Genomic DNA, 22,167 nt, shown 5'->3' with positions numbered 1-22,167 from the left:
GTATGAGCAGAGCAGTTAGGAGAGGTGAACAATAGAGGACAAGGACTTGACTTGGGAAGCAAAGCACACGTGGATGCTGAATGGCCCCTCCCTGGCTGGGGAATAAATAGAAGGAAAGGGGAGTGGTTGTTGTAGGAGACAACAGTTCGTATTTCTGAAGATTTTGCTCATTGTGTTTCATGGCACAAAGACTGCTTGCCAGAACTTAATTTGCAGCCTTTTCGGCTGGGAGCTCAAGGCTTTGCAATTATCACAAGTTAGCTGATAAGGTCTGTTACTGCAGTTAACTCCTTGAAGGACTCTTGCCTGGACTTTTCAGTGGGTGAATGCAATTAATTCACAAGTGGTAAATAAAGAGGGGCTTTTCGTGACCAGGAGTCTGTTTCTTGCTTCTGCTAAGGCTGGGCCAGAACAGCACACAGCGCATCATGAGGAATTATGGATGACAGTTTATAAACACGAAAGCTAAATAAATGTTCAATATCAGAGCAAAAAAAAGCATGGTGGGTAGGTTGTTAAACAATAAAGTAAGCTCCTTTCTGATTCCATTCCCCACCAGCCCAATATTTGCAACTAGACATGCAAAAGCTCACTAGGAGTAATGAAGCGAGATGGCTCTTTTTCCCAATACCCTTAATTTCTAGTCGCTTAAGGATGATGGGAAGCAGAAGTCTACAGTATTTATACAAACTGTCAGTGGCTCTTGAAAAACCTGCATATTTTTGCTTGCTTTAGCATGCCATGTATAACAATGCCAACCATGTAAGTGAGACACCTAAATTCTTTCATTAAGCAGTAATTCAGTATCATGGATATTAAGTATAAGACTACCATAAATGGAAATGGTTTCCCAGTGAAGCATTCTGGCCCATTTGGGTGTATATACGTGGACTTGAGCAGCATAATCTTTCATTATGGCATTGGCATTAGCTTTGTGAGCAGACTAAACTTCTCAAGGACTTTTTCCCTACTGAAGACAAAAACAGATGCTTTGGGGCAGTGGTGAAATCCAATTTTTTTTACTACCGGTTCTGTGGGTGTGGCTTTGTGGGCATGGTGTGGCTTTGTGGGCATGGCTTTGTGGGCGTGGCAGGGGAAGTATACTGCAAAATCCCCATTCCCTCCCCACTCCAGGAGAAGTATACTGCAAAATATAAAGGGCCGCGGTGTGGCTCACGCTGTAAGAAGCCTGTTATTAAACACAGCTGCCTGCAATTACTGCAGGTTCAAGCCCCACCAGGTCCAAGGTTGACTCAGCCTTCCATCCTTTATAAGGTAGGTAAAATGAGGACCCAGATTGTTGGGGGGGCAATAAGTTGACCTTGTAAATATACAAATAGAATGAGACTATTGCCTTACACACTGTAAGCCGCCCTGAGTCTTCAGAGAAGGGCGGGATATAAATGTAAACAAAAAAAAAAATCTCCATTCCCTCCCCACTCCAGGGGAAGGATACTGCAAAATCTCCATTCCCTCCCCACTCCAGGAGAAGAATACTGCAAAATCCCCATTCCCTTCCCACTCTGGAGCCAGCCAGAGGTGGTATTTGCCGGTTCTCTGAGCTACTCAAAATTTCCGCTACCGGTTCTCCAGAACCTGTCAGAACCTGCTGGATTTCACCCCTGCTTTGGGGAAACAATGATGGATATGATCAGCATATTTAAAAAAGTTGTGTGAAAGTGCAAGCATGTGACCCAAGAAATCTCTACTATAAGAAGCTCTGTATAATTATTTCTGTCATTGGGTCACAATGCACATAGTACTCAAGATCTATATGGTATGGTGATATTAGTAATTGTTGTAACACTACTAGTTGTAATTGTAGTAGTTATCATAGCAGCAGCAGGAGCACTAATAAAAATGACCTTAGTGACAAATGTTTTGGATTTATTGCTGTAGAAAAATAATCTGGCCTGGTAACATACAGTAGTTGTTAGAGTGGACAAAGATAAACTGTTCTTGTATCAGCCATGCTTGCTATTGAAATATATTTGGCTTATTGACACCTGACAAAATGGTGTGTGTGGATTTTTCCTGTCACACAAAACAAGAAATTAAAATCAGGAAAGGGAGAGGAGGGTTCAGAAAATCATTTTGATATGCTACCTGTTGTGTCTTGCCCGCCCTCAGAGCAGCCGGGGCCTTCTTATCTGCTCCCGAACACGGAGGAATGTATGCCTCCCGGCCCCAGTCCTGGCTCCATGCCCAGACAAACTGCAGAAGAAGGAGCACCTCTCGGCCCCAGCCCTGACTCCATGCCCAGGCAAACGGAGCAGCTAGACCCCTCCCCCTCCTCCACAGCATGTGAGCCTGAGGAGGGTTTATTTCCAACAGCTGATTGGAGTGACCCTCGCATCAGAAGATTGGATAGGCGGAGGCAACAGAAGGAAGGGAGGGGCAGGCCTTAATGAGTGCTGAGTCATGGAGCCACACCCCATGGCCTATATAAAGGATCTGCTTTCTGGCAGTCTCTGAGTCAGGCAAAAGTCGAACTTATCTTGCTGAAGTCACTTACTGGTCTCCTGCCTGCTCTGAGGACTTTGCTAGGACTTTGGGCAGAGCTGCAGAGGCAAGCCTGATTCGGATTTCCCTGACCCGGCCGTCAGCGGAGGAGTGGGACACGACACTACCTGACAGCTCAACAGGAGAGATCCGTAAATCAAAATACAGTTAATCCTCAACTTACAGCAATTCGTTTTAGTGACCGTTCAGAGTTATAACATCACTGGAAAAAAGTGCCTTATGGCCACTTTTCACACTTACGATTGTTGCAGCATCATGTTGCAGCATCATGGTCACATGATTCGCATTTGGATGCTTGAAAACTGGTTCATATTTATGACGATTGCAAGTATCCCAAAGTCATATGATCATCTTTTGCAAACTTCCGGCAAGAACAGTCCATTGGAAAGCCAGATTCACTTAACAACCAGGTTACTAATTTAACAACTGCAGTGGTTCACTTAACAAATGTGGCAAGAAAAGTCTTAAAATGGGGCAGAACTCACTTAACAAATTGCTCACTTAGCAGCATAAACTCTGGGCTCAATTGTGGTCACAAGTTGGGACTACCTGTAGCTTCTTTTTCCTACAAAGACTCTGAAAATGTGGTTCTGTGGATTCTTGTTAATTTTTGGAGCTACTCTGGTTGATTTTTAAGAGAGCACTTCAATCATTCTGTCCCTGCAATGACTTTACTTATCATATTTTTCAGAGTATAAGACGCTCTGGACTATAAGTTGCACCTACCTTTTTTGGTGAGGAAAATAAGAAAAAGAAATCTGCCTCTGCCTTCCAGCAATTTTGCCTCGTTGCAGCAAACAGCCTGCTTTACTTTCATTTTCGTTTTCAGCATAGCTTGATTAGCACAAGAAAAAAAAATCTGCTCCCAGCAATTTACCTCCTTGCAGCAAGCAACAGAGTCCCGTGCAGCAATAGGCAATGGCAATCCCTGCAACCTGAAACAGCTGGGAGTCGGGAGGCCAATCCAACAGACAATCAACTTGTGCTAATTAGGCTCTGCTGAAGCCGGAATGGGGCCGTTTCTTCTTGCTGCTTGCTGTAAGGAGGTAAATTGCTGGGAGGCAGAGGCCAAAGGGTGGGGGCCAGTGGGTGGGCGGGTCTACATTCAAGATACACCCAAATTTTCACCCCCTTTTAGAGGGAAAAAAGATGCATCTTATGCTCCGAAAAATACGGTAATCTTTTCATTGTCTTGTATTGAAGGTTGAGAGAAGATGCTACCTTTGCCTTTTACTAGTGGGCTACAATACTCTTCTCTCTCTTTTTCTATAAGCTTGTTAACTCCTTTTCTTTGAGACGTTGCTGCACTCATTTGTGAAATAATTTGGGAATTTGGGAAGTCCTTTGGGATCTCATGAATTGTTCCCAAATCTTATTAAATTAGTATTAATTTAATACTTAATACAATGTACGTGGTATCACTTTACGGTCACTATTGGGGCTGAAATCTTGGTCTTTGAGCAAAGTAGCCATTAAGAGAGACGGCCATGCGACCGCTTCTCCAATGACCCTGGTACTCTCAGTTGTAGTTGTTTAGCAATCTTGTGGGTCATTAAGCGGACAGAGTGCCAGGTAAGGAGTGCCGGGTGCCTCAGGAGGGTGGGAAAACCCCTAGGAAGCACCATCCATTCAGGAGTTGAAAATACTGAAATACAAACAGGATTTTTAGCCATTGACGGGAGAGACACTCGTCAGTAGCCATCACCGGGCCTCCTTCACCCATCTGAGGCACCACGCACTTCTTACCATACCGTCTCTCTACTCGCTGCTTGGATTTTGGCTTCCACTTGTCTCTAGTTGAAGGAATTCAAGTGCCTTCCATGCACAGACAGGCATTCCTTTGACAGGGTGCAGGAATGGACCTGAAGTCTTCAGGTTTTCAGCTCTGTTTCTGCAGCCTGCCAAAGGAATTCAGCTGCCTTAGGCAGGCAGCTCTTTCAGGCAGCCCCTCCATGGTGAAAGGACAGGCAGCAGCAGCAGTTTTCAACATACCCTGCCAGCTTTCCCATTGACTTGTTGTAAATCAAGGACTGCCTATAATTTTGCTGTTCTTGTGGGTGGGTTCTTGTGGGTGGGTAGATGGATTTATTCATTTATTTAGGCAGGCCTCAGATGCTAACAAAAGTTGGCCTTATTTACATACTCTGTGGGTGAACTTCTGCAGGCTGTGCTGTTGTTTTGGGATGGGTTTTTTTTGTTTTTGTTTCCCACTGTTACTTTGAGCCACACACACCCCTTGAGAAAACAAACAAGGCAGTGAGAATTTCTTAAAGTTGTCCAACTGCTACGGTAGGTCTCTGTATGTCAGCTTCAGGGCTCATGTGTCTTAGCAGTGCAGTTGCCAAAATATTTCCTCAGGAGGCCTGTTAATAGGCCCGAGATTACATAAACTCAATACTCTGGGTTCCCTCTTCTTTCCAAAATAGACTACAAATTAACACTGTGGCTGGAGCAGTGCCTAAAAGCTTGGAAACGTTTTTATAATGCAGCTTTAATCGTCAGTCATGGGTCCTTTAAGGTGTCAACTGGCCCCACACAAATGGAAAAAAAGGGATGATTCAGTATCAGTTACATTGATACAGACTGCAATTGCCCTTTTAGTCATAACTATAGTTCTGCATTCAGTCTACAGGTAGTCCTGGACTTACGACCGCAGTTTTGTTTTTTTTGTTGTTGTTTTTTTGCATTTATATCCCGCCCTTCTCCGAAGACACAGGGCGGCTTACATTGTGTTAAGCAATAGTCTTCATCCATTTGTATATTATATACAAAGTCAACTTATTGCCCCCAACAATCTGGGTCCTCATTTTACCTACCTTATAAAGGATGGAAGGCTGAGTCAACCTTGGGCCTGGTGGGGCTTGAACCTGCAGTAATTGCAAGCAGCTGCTGTTAATAACAGACTGTCTTACCAGTCTGAGCCACAGAGGCCCCTAAAGTTGAGCCCAAAATATCTGTTGCTAAGTGAGACATTGGTTAAGCGAGTTTTGCCCCATTTTGTGACCTTTCTTGCCGCAGTTGTTTCCTATTGAAAATAGATTCGATATTGAATAGAATAGAATAACAGAGTTGGAAGGGACCTCTTCTAGTCCAACCCCCTGCTTAGGCAAGAAACCTTATAGCATGTCAGATAAATGGTTATCCAATCTCTTCTTAAAAACTACCAGTCTTGGAGTATTTATACTGATTACAGAAAGATAAAAAGACTTTCTGCTTCCAGCCGCCATTGATAAGATTATAGAATATCGTCATGGCTAGGCATGAAGGTTTAGAACAGGGGTGTCCAAACTTGGTCCCTTTAAGACTTTTGGACTTCAACTCCCAGAGTCCCTCAGCCAGCAAAGCTGGCTGAGGAACTCTGGGAGTTGAAGTCCAAAAGTCTTAAAGGGACCAAGTTTGGACACCCCTGGTTTAGAACTTTAGTTTCTCTTCTCTTGGTGCTCAAGCTAACCCTTTTTGTTCAAGCTAACCCTGTTAAAACCAGAGGCTGAATTGGTTGGAAGATGGTGAGAAGTCTCAGTAGATTCTCAGCACAATTAATTGCAGGTAGTCCTCAACTTATGACTACAATCGAGCCCAAAATTTCTGTGGCTAAGTGAGACATTTTGCTACGTGAATTTTGCCCCCTTTTATGACTTTTCTTGACATAGTTGTTCAGTGAATCACTGCAGTTGTTAAGTTAGTAACGTGGTTATTAAATGAATCTGACTCCCCATTGACTTTGCTAGTCAGAAGGTTACAGAAGGCTATTACATGATCAGAGGTGGGTTTCAGCAGGTTCTGACCAGTTCTGGAGAACCGGCAGCGGAAATTTTGAGTAGTTCAGAGAACCGGTAAATACCGTATATACTCGAGTATAAGCCGAGTTTTTCAGCACGTTTTTTGTGCTGAAAAACGTCCCCTCGGCTTATACTCGGGTCTATACGGCTTATACTCGAGGTTTTTTTTTTTTTTAAGCCCCTCGGCTTATACTCGAGTATATACGGCTTATACTCGAGTTTTTTTTTTTCTTTTTTTCACATTTTACCGGACGGAAGCCCTGCCGGTGCAGTGAGAGGGCGGGCGGGAGCCAGCCTTCTCAGCTGAGGGAGGAGGCTTTCCCCAACCGGTAGGTGCCTCATTTCCCACCCTCGGCTTATACTCGAGTCCCCAGTTTACCCCAGTTTTTGGGGTAAAATTGGGGACCTCGGCTTATACTCGGATCGGCTTATATTCGAGTATATACGGTACCACCTCTGATTGGCCCTGCCCCCATCTATTCTCTGCCTCCTGAGTCCCAGCTGATCGGGAGGAAATGGGGATTTTGCCGTATCCTTCCCCTGCCATGCCCACCAAGCCATGCCCGCCAAGCCACGCCCACAGAACCGGTAATAAAAAATTTTGAATTCCACCATTGTACGTGACCCCAAGACACTGCAACCATCATAAATATGAGTCAGTTGCCAAGTGCTGAATTTTGATGACATGACCATGGAGATGCCACAGTGATCTGTAAGTGAAAAATCATCACAAGCAATTTTTTTCAGTGCTCTTGTAATTTCAAACGGTAACTAAACAAACTGTTGTAAGTTCAAGGACTCCCTGTATGACTCTATAGAAACCTGATCTCCTAGGTCAAATCTGGTTCTCCTGCTTATTTCAGACAGCCATTGGACTATAATAATAATAACAACAGAGTTGGAAGGGACCTTGGAGGCCTTCTAGTCCAACCCCCTGCCCAGGCAGGAAACCCTACACCATTTCAGACAGATGGATATCCAACATTTTCTTAAAAATTTCCAGTGTTGGAGCATTCACAACTTCTGCAGGCAAGTCGTTCCACTTATTAATTGTTCTAACTGTCAGGAAATTTCTCCTTAGTTCTAAGTTGCTTCTTTCCTTGATCAGTTTCCACCCATTGCTTCTTGTTCTACCCTCAGGTGCTTTGGAGAACAGCCCGTCTCCCTCTTCTTTGTGGCAACCCCTGAGATATTGGAATATTGCTATCATGTCTCCCCTAGTCCTTCTTTTTATTAAACTAGACATACCCAGTTCCTGCAACCGTTCTTCATATATTTTAGCCTCCAGTCCCCTAATCATCTTTGTTGTTCCTCTCTGCACTCTTTCTAGTGTCTCAGCATCTTTGCAAAGACTTCTTTGCAAGAGCTCATTGAATTCTTTAATAAGATCTATCTTTTGCTTCAATCTGCTTTTGGGATTAAAAAAAAATTAAAGGAAGAGAGAAAGAAAAGGATGTGAAATTAGAATGGGCGCCCCATTTTTATTGATGCTCCCAAAAATGTATTCCTGACAGTATTTTTTTTTTTAATTTTCAGTAGTATTTCCCCACAAATGCAGAGTTCACTTTTTTCAGATCAACCAAAAGGTAGTAATATAAAAGCACCTCTGTGCTTTTTCTAGATTATATTTAAAATGTCTCTACCTGGAAAGGTCATTTCAAGAAGAATTCAGCTTGGGACAACCATTTTACTGAAATAAATTTTTGGAAGCTGACATTTTTATTTTTTTTATTTTGTTTGTCAGTCATGTACAAGATAGCAGGTATAGGTATAAACGTAAAGATGGGAAGTAAGTACAGATAAATGGGGACAGTAGGACAGGGACGGTAGGCACGTCCCCTTTATGGACCTCTTAGGATTGGGGTGAGGTCCACGGTAGACAGTTCGTGGTTGAAGCTGGGAGGATTTGAGGCTGTAACAAGGGAGTCGGGTAGAGCATTCCAGGCATTGACCACTCTGTCATATTTTCTGCAATCGAGTTTGGAGCGATTTACCTTGAGTTTGTATTGATTGTTTGCCCGTGTAATATTGTGGTTGAAGCTGAAGACGTCATTGACTGGTAAGACAATGTAGCAGACAATTTTGTGTGCTATGCTTAGGTCGGACCGCAAGTGGCGCAGTTCCAGATTGTCCAAACCCAGAATTTCAAGCCTGGTGGCATAAGGGATTCTGTTGTGAGCAGAGAAGTGGAGTACTCTTTTCGTGAAATACCTCTGGACCCGCTCAATCATGTTAATGTTAATGTTAATGCTAATGTTAGTGTGGGTTCCAGATGGACAAGCTGTATTGAAGAATTGGTCCGGCAAAGGTTTTGTATGCCCTAGTTAGCAATACAGTGTTACATAACTTGAACAGATCTTGCTGCATCAATAAGAAACTGAAGTTGGGGCAAATCTCTCTATTTGCTGACCGGCTCTGCCAAGTAATAAATTACTTTATACATGTAACTGTAGAGGCCAAGGTGTGTCTAAAGCAGTGTTATTCAACCGTGGCAACTTTCAGAAGTGGACTTCAGTTCCTAAAATTCCCCAACCAGCTCATGCTGTCTGGAGAATTCTGAGAGTTAAACTCCGCACATCTTAAACTTTCCAAGGTTGAATAACACAAAAGTGTGGTGTGTTTTCAGCGAGGGACTTGGCGTTTTGGGGACTGTAATGTGGTACACTGGGGTTGGGGGCGGTAGTTGGAAATTTGGAACTGGATGGTTAGTACCTTTTCGGGGATCTATTAGAATTGAATGGTAATTAAGCAACCAGTCATATAAATTATATCTATACAGTCTGGGGTGTAATTGGACCAAGAAGCAACTCCTTAAACAGAAACATCATTTCAAGTTGACATGAAACAAGGGCGAGCTGCTTTAATAAGATGGTTTCCTTACATAATGTCCTGTAACGATTCTATAACATAAGCTTTTGGTTATGTTCTTGTGCTCCAAACTGGAAACAAATGTTTTCAGCCAGGCTACCCAGTTTCTGTATATTTATGAATTGCAGGAAAGGGCAGTTATGATGGTGATGATGATGATGATGATGATGATGATGATGAATTGGAGGAAAGGGTGTTCTAGTATTTCTTCTTGCATAATAATAGAGGTTGCTTTTAAAGTAAGTAAAGTAAAGGTAAAGGTTCCCCTCGCACATACGTGCTGGTCGTTGCCGACTCTAGGGGGCAGTGCTCATCTCAGTTTCAAAGCCGAAGAGCCAGCGCTGTCCGAAGACATCTCCGTGGTCATGTGGCCAGCATGACTCAATGCCAAAGGCGCACGGAACGCTGTTACTTTCCCACCAAAGGTGGTCCCTATTTTTTTCTACTTGCATTTTTACGTGCTTTCGAAACTGCTAGGTTGGCAGAAGCTGGGACAAGTAACGGGAGCTCACCCCGTTACACGGCAGCACTATTTATTTTTATTTTATTTATTTAATCATATTTATATACCGCCCTATCTCCCGAAGGACTCAGGGCGGTTCACAGGCACTTTAAAAACATATAAATACAATATAAAAGTAATTAAAAATAGCTAAAAAACTTATTCTAATAGCCCGTTGATTAAAATATAAAAATAAAACCCAATTAAAACCCAATTAAAACCCAATTAAAACCCATAAGTATAAAATTTAGCTCAGTCCTGCACAATTAAATAAGTATGTTTTAAGCCCGCGGCGGAAGGTCCGAAGGTCCGGAAGCTGACGAAGTCCGGGGGGTAGTTCGTTCCAGAGGGTGGGAGCCCCCACAGAGAAGGCCCTTCCCCTGGGCGTCGCCAGGCGACATTGCCTCGCTGACGGCACCCTGAGGAGACCCTCTGTGAGAGCGCCCGGGTCGGTGAGAGGTATTCGATAGCAGTAGGCGGTCCCGTAAATAACCCGGCCCAATGCCATGGAGCGCTTTAAAGGTGGTCACCAACACCTTGAAGCGCACCCGGAAGGCCACAGGTAGCCAGTGCAGTCTGCGCAGGATGGGTGTTATGCGGGAGCCACGAGGGGCTCCATCTATCACCCGCGCAGCCGCATTCTGGACTAACTGTAGCCTCCGGATGCCCTTCAAGGGGAGCCCCATGTAGAGAGCATTGCAGTAATCCAGGCGAGACGTCACGAGTGCGTGAGTGACCGTGCATAGGGCATCCCTTCCAGAAAGGGGCGCAACTGGCGTACCAGGTGAACCTGGTAGAACGCTCTCCTGGGGGCGGCTGTCAAGTGATCTTCTAGAGACAGCCGGTCATCCAGGAGGACGCCTGTTGCGGACCTTCCATCGGGGCCAATGCCCCGCCACCGATGGCCAGCCGCGGATTTAGCTGACTGTACCGGGATGCCGGCATCCACAGCCACTCTGTCTTGGCGGGATTGAGCTTGAGCCTGTTTCTCCCCATCCAGACCCGTATGGCCTCCAGACACCGGGACAGCACTTCGATAACCGTTGGGGTGGTCCGGTGTAGAAAAGTACAGCTGGGTGTCATCCGCATACAGCTGGTACTTCACACGAAACCACTGATGATCTCACCCAGCGGCTTCATGTAGATGTTAAACAGAAGGCGAGAGGATCGACCCCTGCGGCACACCACAAGTGAGGCGCCCGGGCCGACCTCTGCCCCTGTCAACACCGACTGCGACCGGTCGGAGAGATAGGAGGAGAACCACCGATAAACGGTGCCTCCCACTCCCAATCCCTCCAACCGCGCAGCAGGATACCATGGTCGATGGTATCGAAAGCCGCTGAGAGGTCTAATAGGACCAGGGCAGAGGAACAACCCCTATCCTGGCCCTCCAGAGATCATCCACCAACGCGACCAAAGCCGTCTCCGTGCTGTAACCGGGCCGGAAACCGGACTGAACGGGTCTAGATAGACAGTTTCATCCAGGTGCAAGGGAAACTGATATGCCACCATATTTCTACAACCTTCGCAGCGAAGGTTGGAGACCGATGATAATTACCTAAAACAGCCGGGTCCAGGGAAGGCTTCTTAAGGAGGGCCTCACCACCGCCTCTTTCAAGGCGGCCGGAAGACACCTCCACCAAAGAAGCGGTCGAATCGCCTGAGCCAGCCTCGTGTCACCTCCTGAGTGGCCAGCACCAGCCAGGAGGGGCACGGGTCCAGTAAACACGTGGTGGCATTCAGCCTACCCAACAACCTGTCCATGTCCTCGGGAGCCACAGGGTCAAACTCATCCCAAACAATATCGCCAAGACCACCCTCGAGCATCTCACCCGCATCACCGCAATCTTGGTCCAGACCATCCCGGTTGAACGATTTTATCGATAGATAACCGTTAAACTCTCAGCACGCCCCTGCAACGGGTCATCCCGCTCCCCTGGTGTAGGAGGGAGCGAGTCACCCAAACAGGGCGGCTGGGCGGTTATCTGCCGATGCAATGAGGGAGGAGGCGAGCTACGCCGCTTCCTCAATGCCACTAGGTAAGTCCTAGTATAGGACTTCACTAGTGTCCGATCAGCTTCGAGCGGCTAGACCTCCAGGAACTCTCTAGGCATCTTCTCCGCGCTCATCCCTCTCAGCTCCTCGGAGAACCAAGGAGCCGGTTGGGACCTGCGCTGGGTCAGAGGCCGCAAAGGCACGACACGGTCTAAGGCCCCCGCCGCGGCCCGTTCCCAGGCCGCAACCAGTTCCTCAGCCGAGCCGTGAGCCAGACCCTCAGGAAATGGCCCAAGCTCCGTCCGGAACCCATCCGGGTCCATCAGGCGCCTGGGACGGAACCAACGTATCAGCTCCGTCTCCCTGCGGTGGTGAATGGCGGTCAGAAAGTCCAGGCGAAGAAGAGAGTGATCTGACCATGACAAAGGTTCAGTGACTATTTCCTTTAGGTCCAGATCTCTCAACCACTGACCAGAGAGAAAAATCAGGTCCAAAGTGCCACCCCCAATGTGAGTAGGGCCATCAACTACTTGGGTCAGGTCCAAGGCCGTCATGGAAGCCGTGAACTCCCGAGCTGCCGTTGATGACGAGCCGGAAGATGGCAAGTTAAAGTCCCCCATGACTAAAAGTCTGGGGGTCTCAACTGCCACCCCGGCCAGTATCTCCAGGAGCTCGGGCAGGGCAGCTGTCACGCAGCAAGGAGCCAGGTACGTGATCAGCAAACCCATCTGACACCTACGCCCCCATCTCACAAAGAGGGATTCGCACCCGGCAATCTGAGGTACAGTGGTCTCCCTCGGCTCTAGACTCTCTCTAATCACAACCGCCACCCCCCCACCCCTACCCTGAGCCCTCGGCTGATGGAATGCACGGAAACCTGGTGGGCACATCTCAACAAGGGGGACGCCCCCTTCTGGGCCCAACCAGGTCTCCGTAATGCCCATAAGGTCCGCGGAACCCCCCTGTATAAGGTCACAAACAAGGGGGGCTTTGTTCACCACGGGCCGAGCATTGCACAACATCAACCGAAGGCCCAAGCTCTGAGGATCCAGACCATCCAGGGAACGGGAGAAGTCCAAGGGGTCGGAGCGCGTGATCGCTTTCAGACATCGAGCACGCGCTCCCGGAACTTGATATGACCCCTCGCTTCCGCCATACCTGCCTCTCCCACTTACCGTGTCGATAGAACCACCCTCACAGATAGGAACACACTCCTCCCCCCTAACCTCCGAACCTAATAAAGAAAAACCGCCGCGAGGATGTGCAGGAACTGGCCCCCTACCCGACGGGTTACCCCCATTACCCGCCCTTACCCTCCCACCCCTTAAAAATTCCCTCTCTAAAAAACCCCACAAGCTCTTCTTTTTCGCATGCCACCTCTGTGGGTCCCAAGACCCGTCATAGAGGCCGGCCCTCGGTAGTGAGGAGGGCCATTCCTGCGAGGCGGGGGCACCTCGCAGGCGCAAGAGTTCACAAGAAGTATAACGCGTAGCAGCTGAGACTAAAACTACGGATTCGAACCGCCGAGCTGATGACCTTTCGATTGACAAGCTCAACGTCCTAGCCCCTGAGCTACCGCGTCCCTTTTTAAAGTAAAGTAAGCAAGCACAAATAAAACATTTGTTTATTATTCAACTTCTATGCTGCCCGTTTCGCTGAGACGGCTTACAATTAAAATAACATATAAACATTAAAACAATTTAAATACATTTATAAATTCAGTTATATTTCTGTGTGATATTCAGATGTCAACCAGATTTACAGTATTACCAGGAAGAATACAACAAATTTAGTTGAGTCATTAGGCAGCTATTAACTCCACTTACATAATGTACATAATAACACCTCTAATCGTGTGTTGTTATTTCAGTAATAGCAGTCTAGCACTCTTTCTATCAAATAAATCATCATCTTATCCTTTATTTGGGGAGTTTAACACAAGGTAGAAGATAATGGGAAAGAGAACACACACAAACATGCGTAGCACACTTTTCTCTGAAGCTATTTATTTAATCACATTTCCAGCTTGTTGGTTTTTGTTTTGTTTTTGTAACACTTCAATGCAATGTAAGACTTCGTTAGATGTACCTTGCTGTGGCTGTCTGCTTTTATGCTTACCTTATAACAGAAGGTGTGTGCGTGTTGTGGGGGGCGGGGGGGGATTGCTGAGTCATTCTTTGCTGGGATTTAAAAAAAAATAAAAATCCACCCTACCTGTGCTCAAAAATGAGCTGGGAAAAATTCCTCTGTCCCTTAACAGTGGCGCGTTTTCTTTGATTTGCTTTTTTTCTAGATCGTAAAGTCCAAACCAGAAAGACGATCTCTGACGCCTTTAATGCTGCAGCCGAGACTGTCAGATGGAATTCCACGGGTTAGCATCCATTTAACGGATAGTTTGCGTCCCAAGGAGATGGAGTTAGCGGATGAAATCTCCTTCCTAAGCAGTGGTGCGTTCTTCACCAGGTTAGTGTCTGTCTCTTCTTTCTGCATCAGAGGCAAGCTTAGTTTCCAGATCATCTTCGTGGGAGCGTTATTGTGTTTGTGGGTACACAAAGCCGCAGCTTAAGAGCACTGCAGTAGAATGCCAAGTGCTGTAAGAAATCTTAAATGCTGAGCAGCCAGTCATGGCTACCTTCAATTAGACACTCGTTTTGTTTATTATTAATAGCAAAACGCTGCTTTTGCTTACGGGCATGCCAGCAACTCTGCAGTGCTAACAGGACTATTAGAAATCATGCCAGCAGATGTGTGTGATTTTTTGGGGGTTGTGATCCAAGTTAAGGATCTTCAGGAAAAATTAGAGCAGTTGATAACGCACCGCAGCTATGTCTGTGACCAATTAGATTTCGTGAAATAGATAATAATTCTTTTCGGCATTAGCGTTAGTAAGACTTGAGTAAATTAAAGGAATGCTTCCGATCGTTAGATGCGTTCTTAATTAAACAAGATGATACTGGAACGTGCTTTTATCTTGGCTCTGTTTCAGCACTTGTAATGTGAGATGCGGGGGGTGGGGGGAGGAGAAAAAAACCTTAACATTAACAATTCCTCCCTATGACCTGCTTTATCTGCCAGAAAATAAGCAGATAAATCTTAAAAGTCTGCCAAGGAAGCAAAAATGTAGAGCTTTTCCCACTTGAAGCCCGTAATTTTAAAAAAAATTGGTCGATGTCCCCAAAAGAGGTAAATGAAGATGCCGGCAAAAAGGCAAGCTAGACTAAATTAGAATGTCATTGAAACCAAAGATCCTGAACGAACCAGAAAAGATTTGTATTGTAGCAAAGTAGAATGAAAAGTGGAGGGGGCGCTTTGTAGAGTACGGTAGCCCTGATTCCAGGTGCTGGAGAAGTTTTGAGGTAGTGCCGTGTCATAGAAGACACACTGTCTGATCAAAAGTGCTGAGGCAGCAGATGAAAAGTGCTGAAGTCGGTATCTGGCTGCGGGGGAAATGTTCTCTCCATGTTCACTGAAGTGGCTAGTGTGGAGTTGCGTGTTGCGTGTTGGTTCCAGGCAGCACTTAGGGCTACCTTGAAGGATTACCTGGAGAAACCTGATCAAAGCAAGGTGCCCTTCTCAATTTCACACAAGTCTAAGCCTAAATCGTGGTATATCAGCCATGGTGTACCACCAATACTTCCCGTGTGAAGTGCATGCCAGAAAAAGTAAATAGGTAACCTTAGACTTCCGACCGCATTTGAGCCCAAACTTTCTCCTGCTGAGCAAGACGTGTTCAGTCATTTTTGCCCCATTTTACGACCTTTCTTGCCACCGTTGTTAAGTGGATCACTGCAGCTGTTAAGTTATTAAAACGGTTGTTAAGAGAATCTGGCTTCCACATTGATTTTGCTTGTTGGAAGATTGCAAAAGGTAATCACGCGATCCCAGGATACTGCAAATAGTCATAAATATGAGTCAGTTGCCAAGGTCTGAATTTTTGATCACGTGACCATGGGGATGCTGTAAAGGTTCTATATCAGGGGTGTCCAAACTTGGTCCCTTTAAGACTTTTGGACTTCAACTCCCAGAGTTCCTCAGCCAGCTTTGCTGGCTGAGGGACTCTGGGAGTTGAAGTCCAAAAGTCTTAAAGGGACCAAGTTTGGACACCCCTGTTCTATATGGTCATAAGTTACTTTTTCAGTGCTGTTGTAACTTTGGACAATCACTTGGTTAACTATTGTACCTTGAGGACTATCTGTATTTCTGTAGCCATGAGTTACTTATCACAAAGACCACCAGCAAACTCAAATCCCCTTTGAGCCTAAAAACGGAAGAGGAGTATATTCAGAAATCAAATCTATTGAATTAAAGAACAAAAACATAAATCAGAACCAAATTTTATGCTTCCCAGGACTGTTTTTGCTTCTTTACTTATATGAAATATATTTTTGGAAAAGATACTGCACTGCGTTTGTTTTAGGAATAAATTTTAAACAAAACACAAAATATCTTGGCTTCCTCCTTGTAAAGTAGTATTCTTTGTTTCCAGGAACATGTTATTTTTGTCTCCATGGTAGTCAAGACAAATTTTCCTATTGCTATTGTTCTTAAGATTTGCTAGGAATAGAACTGATGAAAGAAGAAACTGCTTTCTCAGCTTTTTTGGTATCTGTAAATCTAGAAAGAAAGAAGAATATTTGTAGCTGAGGGTTGAAATGAGGGTCCTTGATGCTCTCTGAGGTTGCTTGTTTTCTTGCAGATGTTTCATTACCCTAACTAGTAACATCATCAGTATTAGATTAGAACTGATGATGTTACCTAGTTGGGGTAATGAAATGTCTACAAGAAAATGAGCAAGCTCAGAGAGCACCAAGGACCCCTTAGAAAATCTGTAGTTTGGAAACAAGTTAGATCCTACGTATAGGCAAGTTATCCAGAATTATTATTTCTATTTGTCATTCTATTTTTTATGATTTAAGGATACCATAATTGCCTACAAAACTAAAGCACCATAAGCTGGGTAGTCTACATGATGATTCCTTTTTCCCCTTAATGTGACCTTTCCCAGCTCTGTCCGCTTTAGTTTTGTTATGACTGCCGTGCCTATCTTCCCAGCCAACACAGCTAATATCAGATTGAATGTGGCATGTACCTTACTTAGCATTTATTCCACTGTAGTGAATAACCTTGGAACGCCAAGTCTTATGATGGTAGATGATTAGAGGACTGGAGACTAAAACATACAATGAACGGTTACAGGAACTGGGCAGGGCTAGTCTAGTGAAGAGAAGGACCAGGGAAGACATGATAGCAGTCTTCCAATATTTGAGGGGCTGCCACAGAGAGGAAGAGGTCAAGCTATTTTCCAAGGCACCCAAAGGTCAGACAAGGAATAATGGGTTAAAATTGATTAAGGAGAGATTCAACCTAGAAATAAGGAGAAATTTTCTGACAGTCAGAACAATCAACCCATTGAACAGCTTGCCTTCGGAGGTTGTGGGAACTTCATCACTGGAGGCTTTCAAGAAGAGATTGGACTGCCATTTGTCAGAAATGGTTTAGAATAGAATAGAATAGAATAGAATAGAATAGAATAGAATAGAATAGAATAGAATAGAATAGAATAGAATAGAATAGAATTTTTTATTGGCCAAGTGTGATTGGACACACAAGGAATTTGTCTTGGTGCATATGCTCTCAGTGTACATAAAAGAAAAGATACGTTCATCAAGGTACAACATTTACAACACAATTGATGATCAATATATCAATATAAATCATAAGTAGGGTCTCCTGCTTGGACGGGGGCGGGAGGGGGTTGGACTAGATGACCTACAAGGTCCCTTCCAACTCTGTTAATCTGTTTCTTCTCCTAAAGCGTGGGTATCTGTATCACGTAGCATCTCGTTGTAGTTGTTGCTGCTGCCACTGCAAATCATAGATGTGTATGCACTATTGTGATCTGTTTTATAATTGTACAAATAATGGTGGTAAATGCCAATAGAACACAATGCCAATCATACATACGTACATACACACACACACGTGTATATAATTTGTTCAATTTGGTCATTTACTGAAGAATTAGAATCACTTATTAATTGGTGGTTTTGCAAGCTAGCTTTCTCTCTTTTCTGGACGTGAGTGCTGCAGGGCTGCCAGGAATCCTAGCCAGCATAGCCACTGGCAATTTTAAAAATTGTACTCTAAAATATCTAAAACACCGTATTTTCTGCTGTCCCTGCAGGAATCATTTCCAGACCCATTCGAAGTGACTTTTCCCTTTCTCTGTATACACTAGAAGTTTGCATTGTTATGCTATACAGGTAGTCCTCGACTAACGACCACAAAAAATATGTTGTTAAGTGAGTCTTGCCCCATTTTACGACCTTTCTTGCCACAGTTGTTAAGTGAATCTCTCAGTTGATAAATTAGTAACACGGTTGTTAAGTGAATCTGGCTTTTCCATGGATTTTGCTTATCCAAAGGTTGCAGCAAGTGATCACATGGGACACAGCAACAGTCATAAGTATGAACCAGTTGCCAAGCGTTTGAATTTTGATCACATGATCGTGGGGATGCTACAAAGGTTGTAAGTGTGAAAAATGGTCATAAGTCACCTATTTTCAGTGCCGCTGTAACTTTGAACGGTCACTAAATGAACTGTTGTAAGTTGAGGACTACCTGCACTTGATAGACCTGACTTCTCGTAATCATTGCTACAAAACCTTTCATATTTTTGACTTAAATATAAAATTATGGCTCTTATACCTGCTTCAGTCTCATTGCATTCTGGTCTTACAAATATACAGTAAATTCGTAACCTAAATACTTTTATTATGTAATTATAACATATTACATAATATCTAATAAACATTTTTTATGTAACTTGTTCCTTAAGTAGCAATGTCTCTAAATGTCAGGTTGATCTGCAGTAAGACATCTATCATTTATGATGATCGGGTAACCTACAGCGCAGAAAGTCGGTGGATGGTTAGAATATTGCTATGCCAGTTTTGTCTATTTAAGTATGCAGTGATGGAATTCAAGTTCAGAAGCTGTTAGACAAAATCTTTTGGCCCATTTATTTCCAGGAAGCTGGCATTTGACATTGAAGCTGCTTTGGTTCTTGTGATAGATCTGTTGAGAAAGAGACAAAGAAATTCACTGAGTCTCTCCAATCCCTTAACAGTGGTTCTCAACCTTTATAGTGCTGCGACCCCTTTAATACAATTCCCCACGATGTGGTGACCCCAACCATAAAATTATTTTTGTTTTGAATTTATCGCGCTTGAAGCCGTATTGGCTAGCGATCTGAACTGCTTGCGATTGCCTTGAGGACAGAGGCGTTAAAGCAGAGACTCCTCCCCTATTAAATTTATCGCGCATGAAGCCAGATTAGGCTAGCGATCGGGAGTGATTGCAGCTGGCTTGAGAGGGAGACATCAGAGCAAAGATTTCTCTCTTTTTTAATTCATCACGCCTGAAGCCGAATTCGGCTAGCGATTTGAAGAGCCTGCAGCTGGCTTGTGGAGTCAACCATTGGAGCGCGATTCTTCGACTCGCAAGTATACTTCCCATATTTCCGATGGTGTTGGGCGACCCCTGGCAAATTGTCATTCGACCCCCAACGGGGTCCCAACCCACAGGTTGAGAACCACTGTGCAGCCTTCAGTATCATTTACTATAATATCTTCCAGGGCTGCTTTATGGGTTAAGTTTGGGATTCAAAGTAATACAGCTGTTTATAAGGTAACCCTAATGGAAATCTATCAGATCCTGTGACATTTAAGCCAAAGGATCCTGAAAGGATGAATCTTGCACTTTTTGCTCCATACATTAAAATAGGACTTGTCACTTAAAATATATTAAATTGAACTCTTAAGAACAGCCTACACTGATTTCTGATTAATTGATTGATAGCTGGCTTTTTAAAAATTGTTCTCATTGCTATAATTTTCTTAACAAGGTTTTCTTAGCCATCCTTTCTGGGGACAGGATTAGATCAGAAATTAAAAACACAGGTAGTCCTCGACTTACTACCACAATTGAGTTCAAAGTTTCAGTTGCTAGGGCGAAACATTTGTTAAGTGAATTTTGGCCCATTTTAAAACCTCTCTTGCCACCGTTGTTAAGTGAATCACTACAGTTGTTAAGTTGGTAACAAAGCTGTTAAGTGAATCTGGCTTTCCTCTTTGATTTTGCTTGTTAGAAGGTCGCAAAAAGAGATCATATGATCCCAAGACACTGTAACAGTCATAAATATGAGTTGGATGCCAAGTGTCTGAATTTTGATTACGGGACCACGGGGGTGCTGCAACAGTTGTGTGAAAAACGGTGGTAAGTCACTTTTTTCAGTGCCGTTGTAACTTCAAATGGTCACTAAATGAACTGTTATAAGTCGAGGACTGGTTTTCTCAGCAAATTAGTAGTTCAGCGTTTGTGGTATTGGATGTTTTAGTTTTTTAATTCTGCACAGTGCATGGCTTCAGTTGTGACAAGAGTTGGGTTCAATTTCACTCCATCCCTATGCTTGTGTGTTTAAAGATATTTTTGATCAAATCTCATTATTCTCAGTGCTCAGTGATATCCTGAACGTTGTTCATACATTTAGCATTAACCATTTCATAATAATAATAAAAAAATACAAAGGCATAGTGCCTGCTTTCTTTACAGTACTTCTAAAAGTTAAAAAAAAAACATAAATCAATTGGATCCAAAAAATTGCCAAATCAGTGTACCCCATTATAGACGAATAATAGCTTACTAAATTAAGAAAGACTTCTACTAAAAAGTCACTATCCTTTTGAATGTTTAGTTCTGATCAGTAATGACTACCCGTTTCCCCAAAAATAAGACATCCCCTGATAATAAACCCAATTGGGCTTTTGAGCGGATGCGCTAAAATAACACCACCACCACCACCACCCGAAAATAAGCCCTTCCCAAAAATATTTAAGTGCATGCACAACCGGTCCCTGCCATTTCCTCTGGTTAGGATTAAGGAGACAGAGCTGGAAAACAGGTAAGACGGCAAGAGGAGCCCCGTCTTGCTCCACAGGCCTCAAAATAATAAGACCTCCCCGAAAATAAGGCCGAGCGCTTATTTCGGGATTCAAAAAATATAAGACAGGGTCTTATTTTGGGGGAAATGTAGTATCCACATTGATATCAAATGGAATTAAATCAGGATCCAGCCCTTTCTGTCGAATGTGTGCGTGATACACAAATTAGCCTTCAGTGCACAGTTTGTTGTGACCTCAAAATTGTTGTCGCCTGCCTGCTCTGTCTAGAGTTGGCTAACGCAGAGTTCATGGTTTAAGACTGATAAAATAAGCAAGTTCTTACGTACTCTCAGTGTATTCTGCCAGAGATGTTAATATGCTGATTCGTGATTACTTGGCTGTACATACACCTATGGCATCTGCCAAGGAAAGCATGTTGTGTCACCTTTAGGGTATGCCTGAACATGTCCCAAGTAAGACTTGGTGCCCACATTACATTTCCTAGTACAGGAGTGTCAAACTCGATTTCATTGAGGGCAGCATCAGGGTTGTGTTTGACCTTGGCGGGCCAGGGTGGTCATGGCCAGCATGATGTCACTCGTGTCGGGGCGCCTGTGGCAGCCCAAGTGCTCTGGCAGGAAAAATGGGCCTCCAGAGCTCCGTTTTCAGCCGGGACAACATCCTGCATCCCTCTGCCAGCAAAAACGGAGCTCGGGAGGGCCTCACATGGCCCTCGCAATCTCCATTTTGGCTGGCAGAGGCACCGCAGGCCGGTCCTTCGCTGTTTCCAGGGTAGCCCCACGGGCCGAATCTAAGCACCCCACAGGCCACATCCGGCCCTCGGTCCTCAAGTTTGACACCCCTGTCCTAGTATAACATGTATTACTTCATATTCTAAGAGGGAAGAATTTAGTCACATGTTTCTATAGGACTGTCGTAAGCAGAGTGGAGATGTATATATATTGTTGTACCTTATTTATAAACATTTGGCAGGACTTATCTTCCTCAGACTTGTTCATAGGAAGTGAAGAGAGTGTGACTCAGAATCGAAGGGATTGGTATACAGGTAATTATTAATTTATGACTACAATTCAGCTCAAAATAACTGTTACTAAGCGAAACAATTGTTAAGTGAATTTTGCCCCATTTTACGACCTTTCTTGCCACGTTTGTTAAGGGAATCATTGCAGTTTTTAATAACATGTTGTTCAGTGAATCTGGCTTTCTCATTGACAAGACCGCAAAAGGAGATCACATAACCCTAGGATGCTGCAACCGTCATAAATATGAGTCAGCTCCAAAACATCTAAATTTTGATCACGTAACCTTGGTGAAGTTGCAACATTTGTAATTGTGAAAAACAGTCATAAGTCACTTTTTTCCAGTACCGTTGTAACTTCGAACGCTCACTAAATAATCAGTTGTAAGTCAAGGACTATCTGAGGAATAGTTACAGATATTTATTAATCAAATTTATACAGCCACCCAGCTTACCAAAGGTGACTCAAGGCAATGCACAACAGTAGATATAAACCACCAATTATATTTTATTCCAAAT

General features: G+C 44.1%; 1 protein-coding gene across 3 annotated transcripts in view; it reads left to right on the top strand.

The window, feature by feature from the left end:
• The window catches only part of FAM13A (family with sequence similarity 13 member A), a 163,635-nt gene that overhangs the window by 59,791 nt on the left and 81,677 nt on the right, over positions 1–22,167 (top strand). For all 3 annotated transcript variants that reach the window (XM_058193567.1, XM_058193568.1, XM_058193565.1), the window contains one exon: positions 13,961–14,130. In XM_058193567.1, coding sequence (XP_058049550.1) covers positions 13,961–14,130 — 170 coding nt within the window. The remainder of the gene's footprint in view (positions 1–13,960; positions 14,131–22,167) is intronic.

Source organism: Ahaetulla prasina, chromosome 8 (genome assembly GCF_028640845.1).
Source record: "Ahaetulla prasina isolate Xishuangbanna chromosome 8, ASM2864084v1, whole genome shotgun sequence".
NCBI lineage: Eukaryota > Metazoa > Chordata > Lepidosauria > Squamata > Colubridae > Ahaetulla > Ahaetulla prasina.
This window is presented reverse-complemented; position numbering and strand designations above follow the sequence as displayed.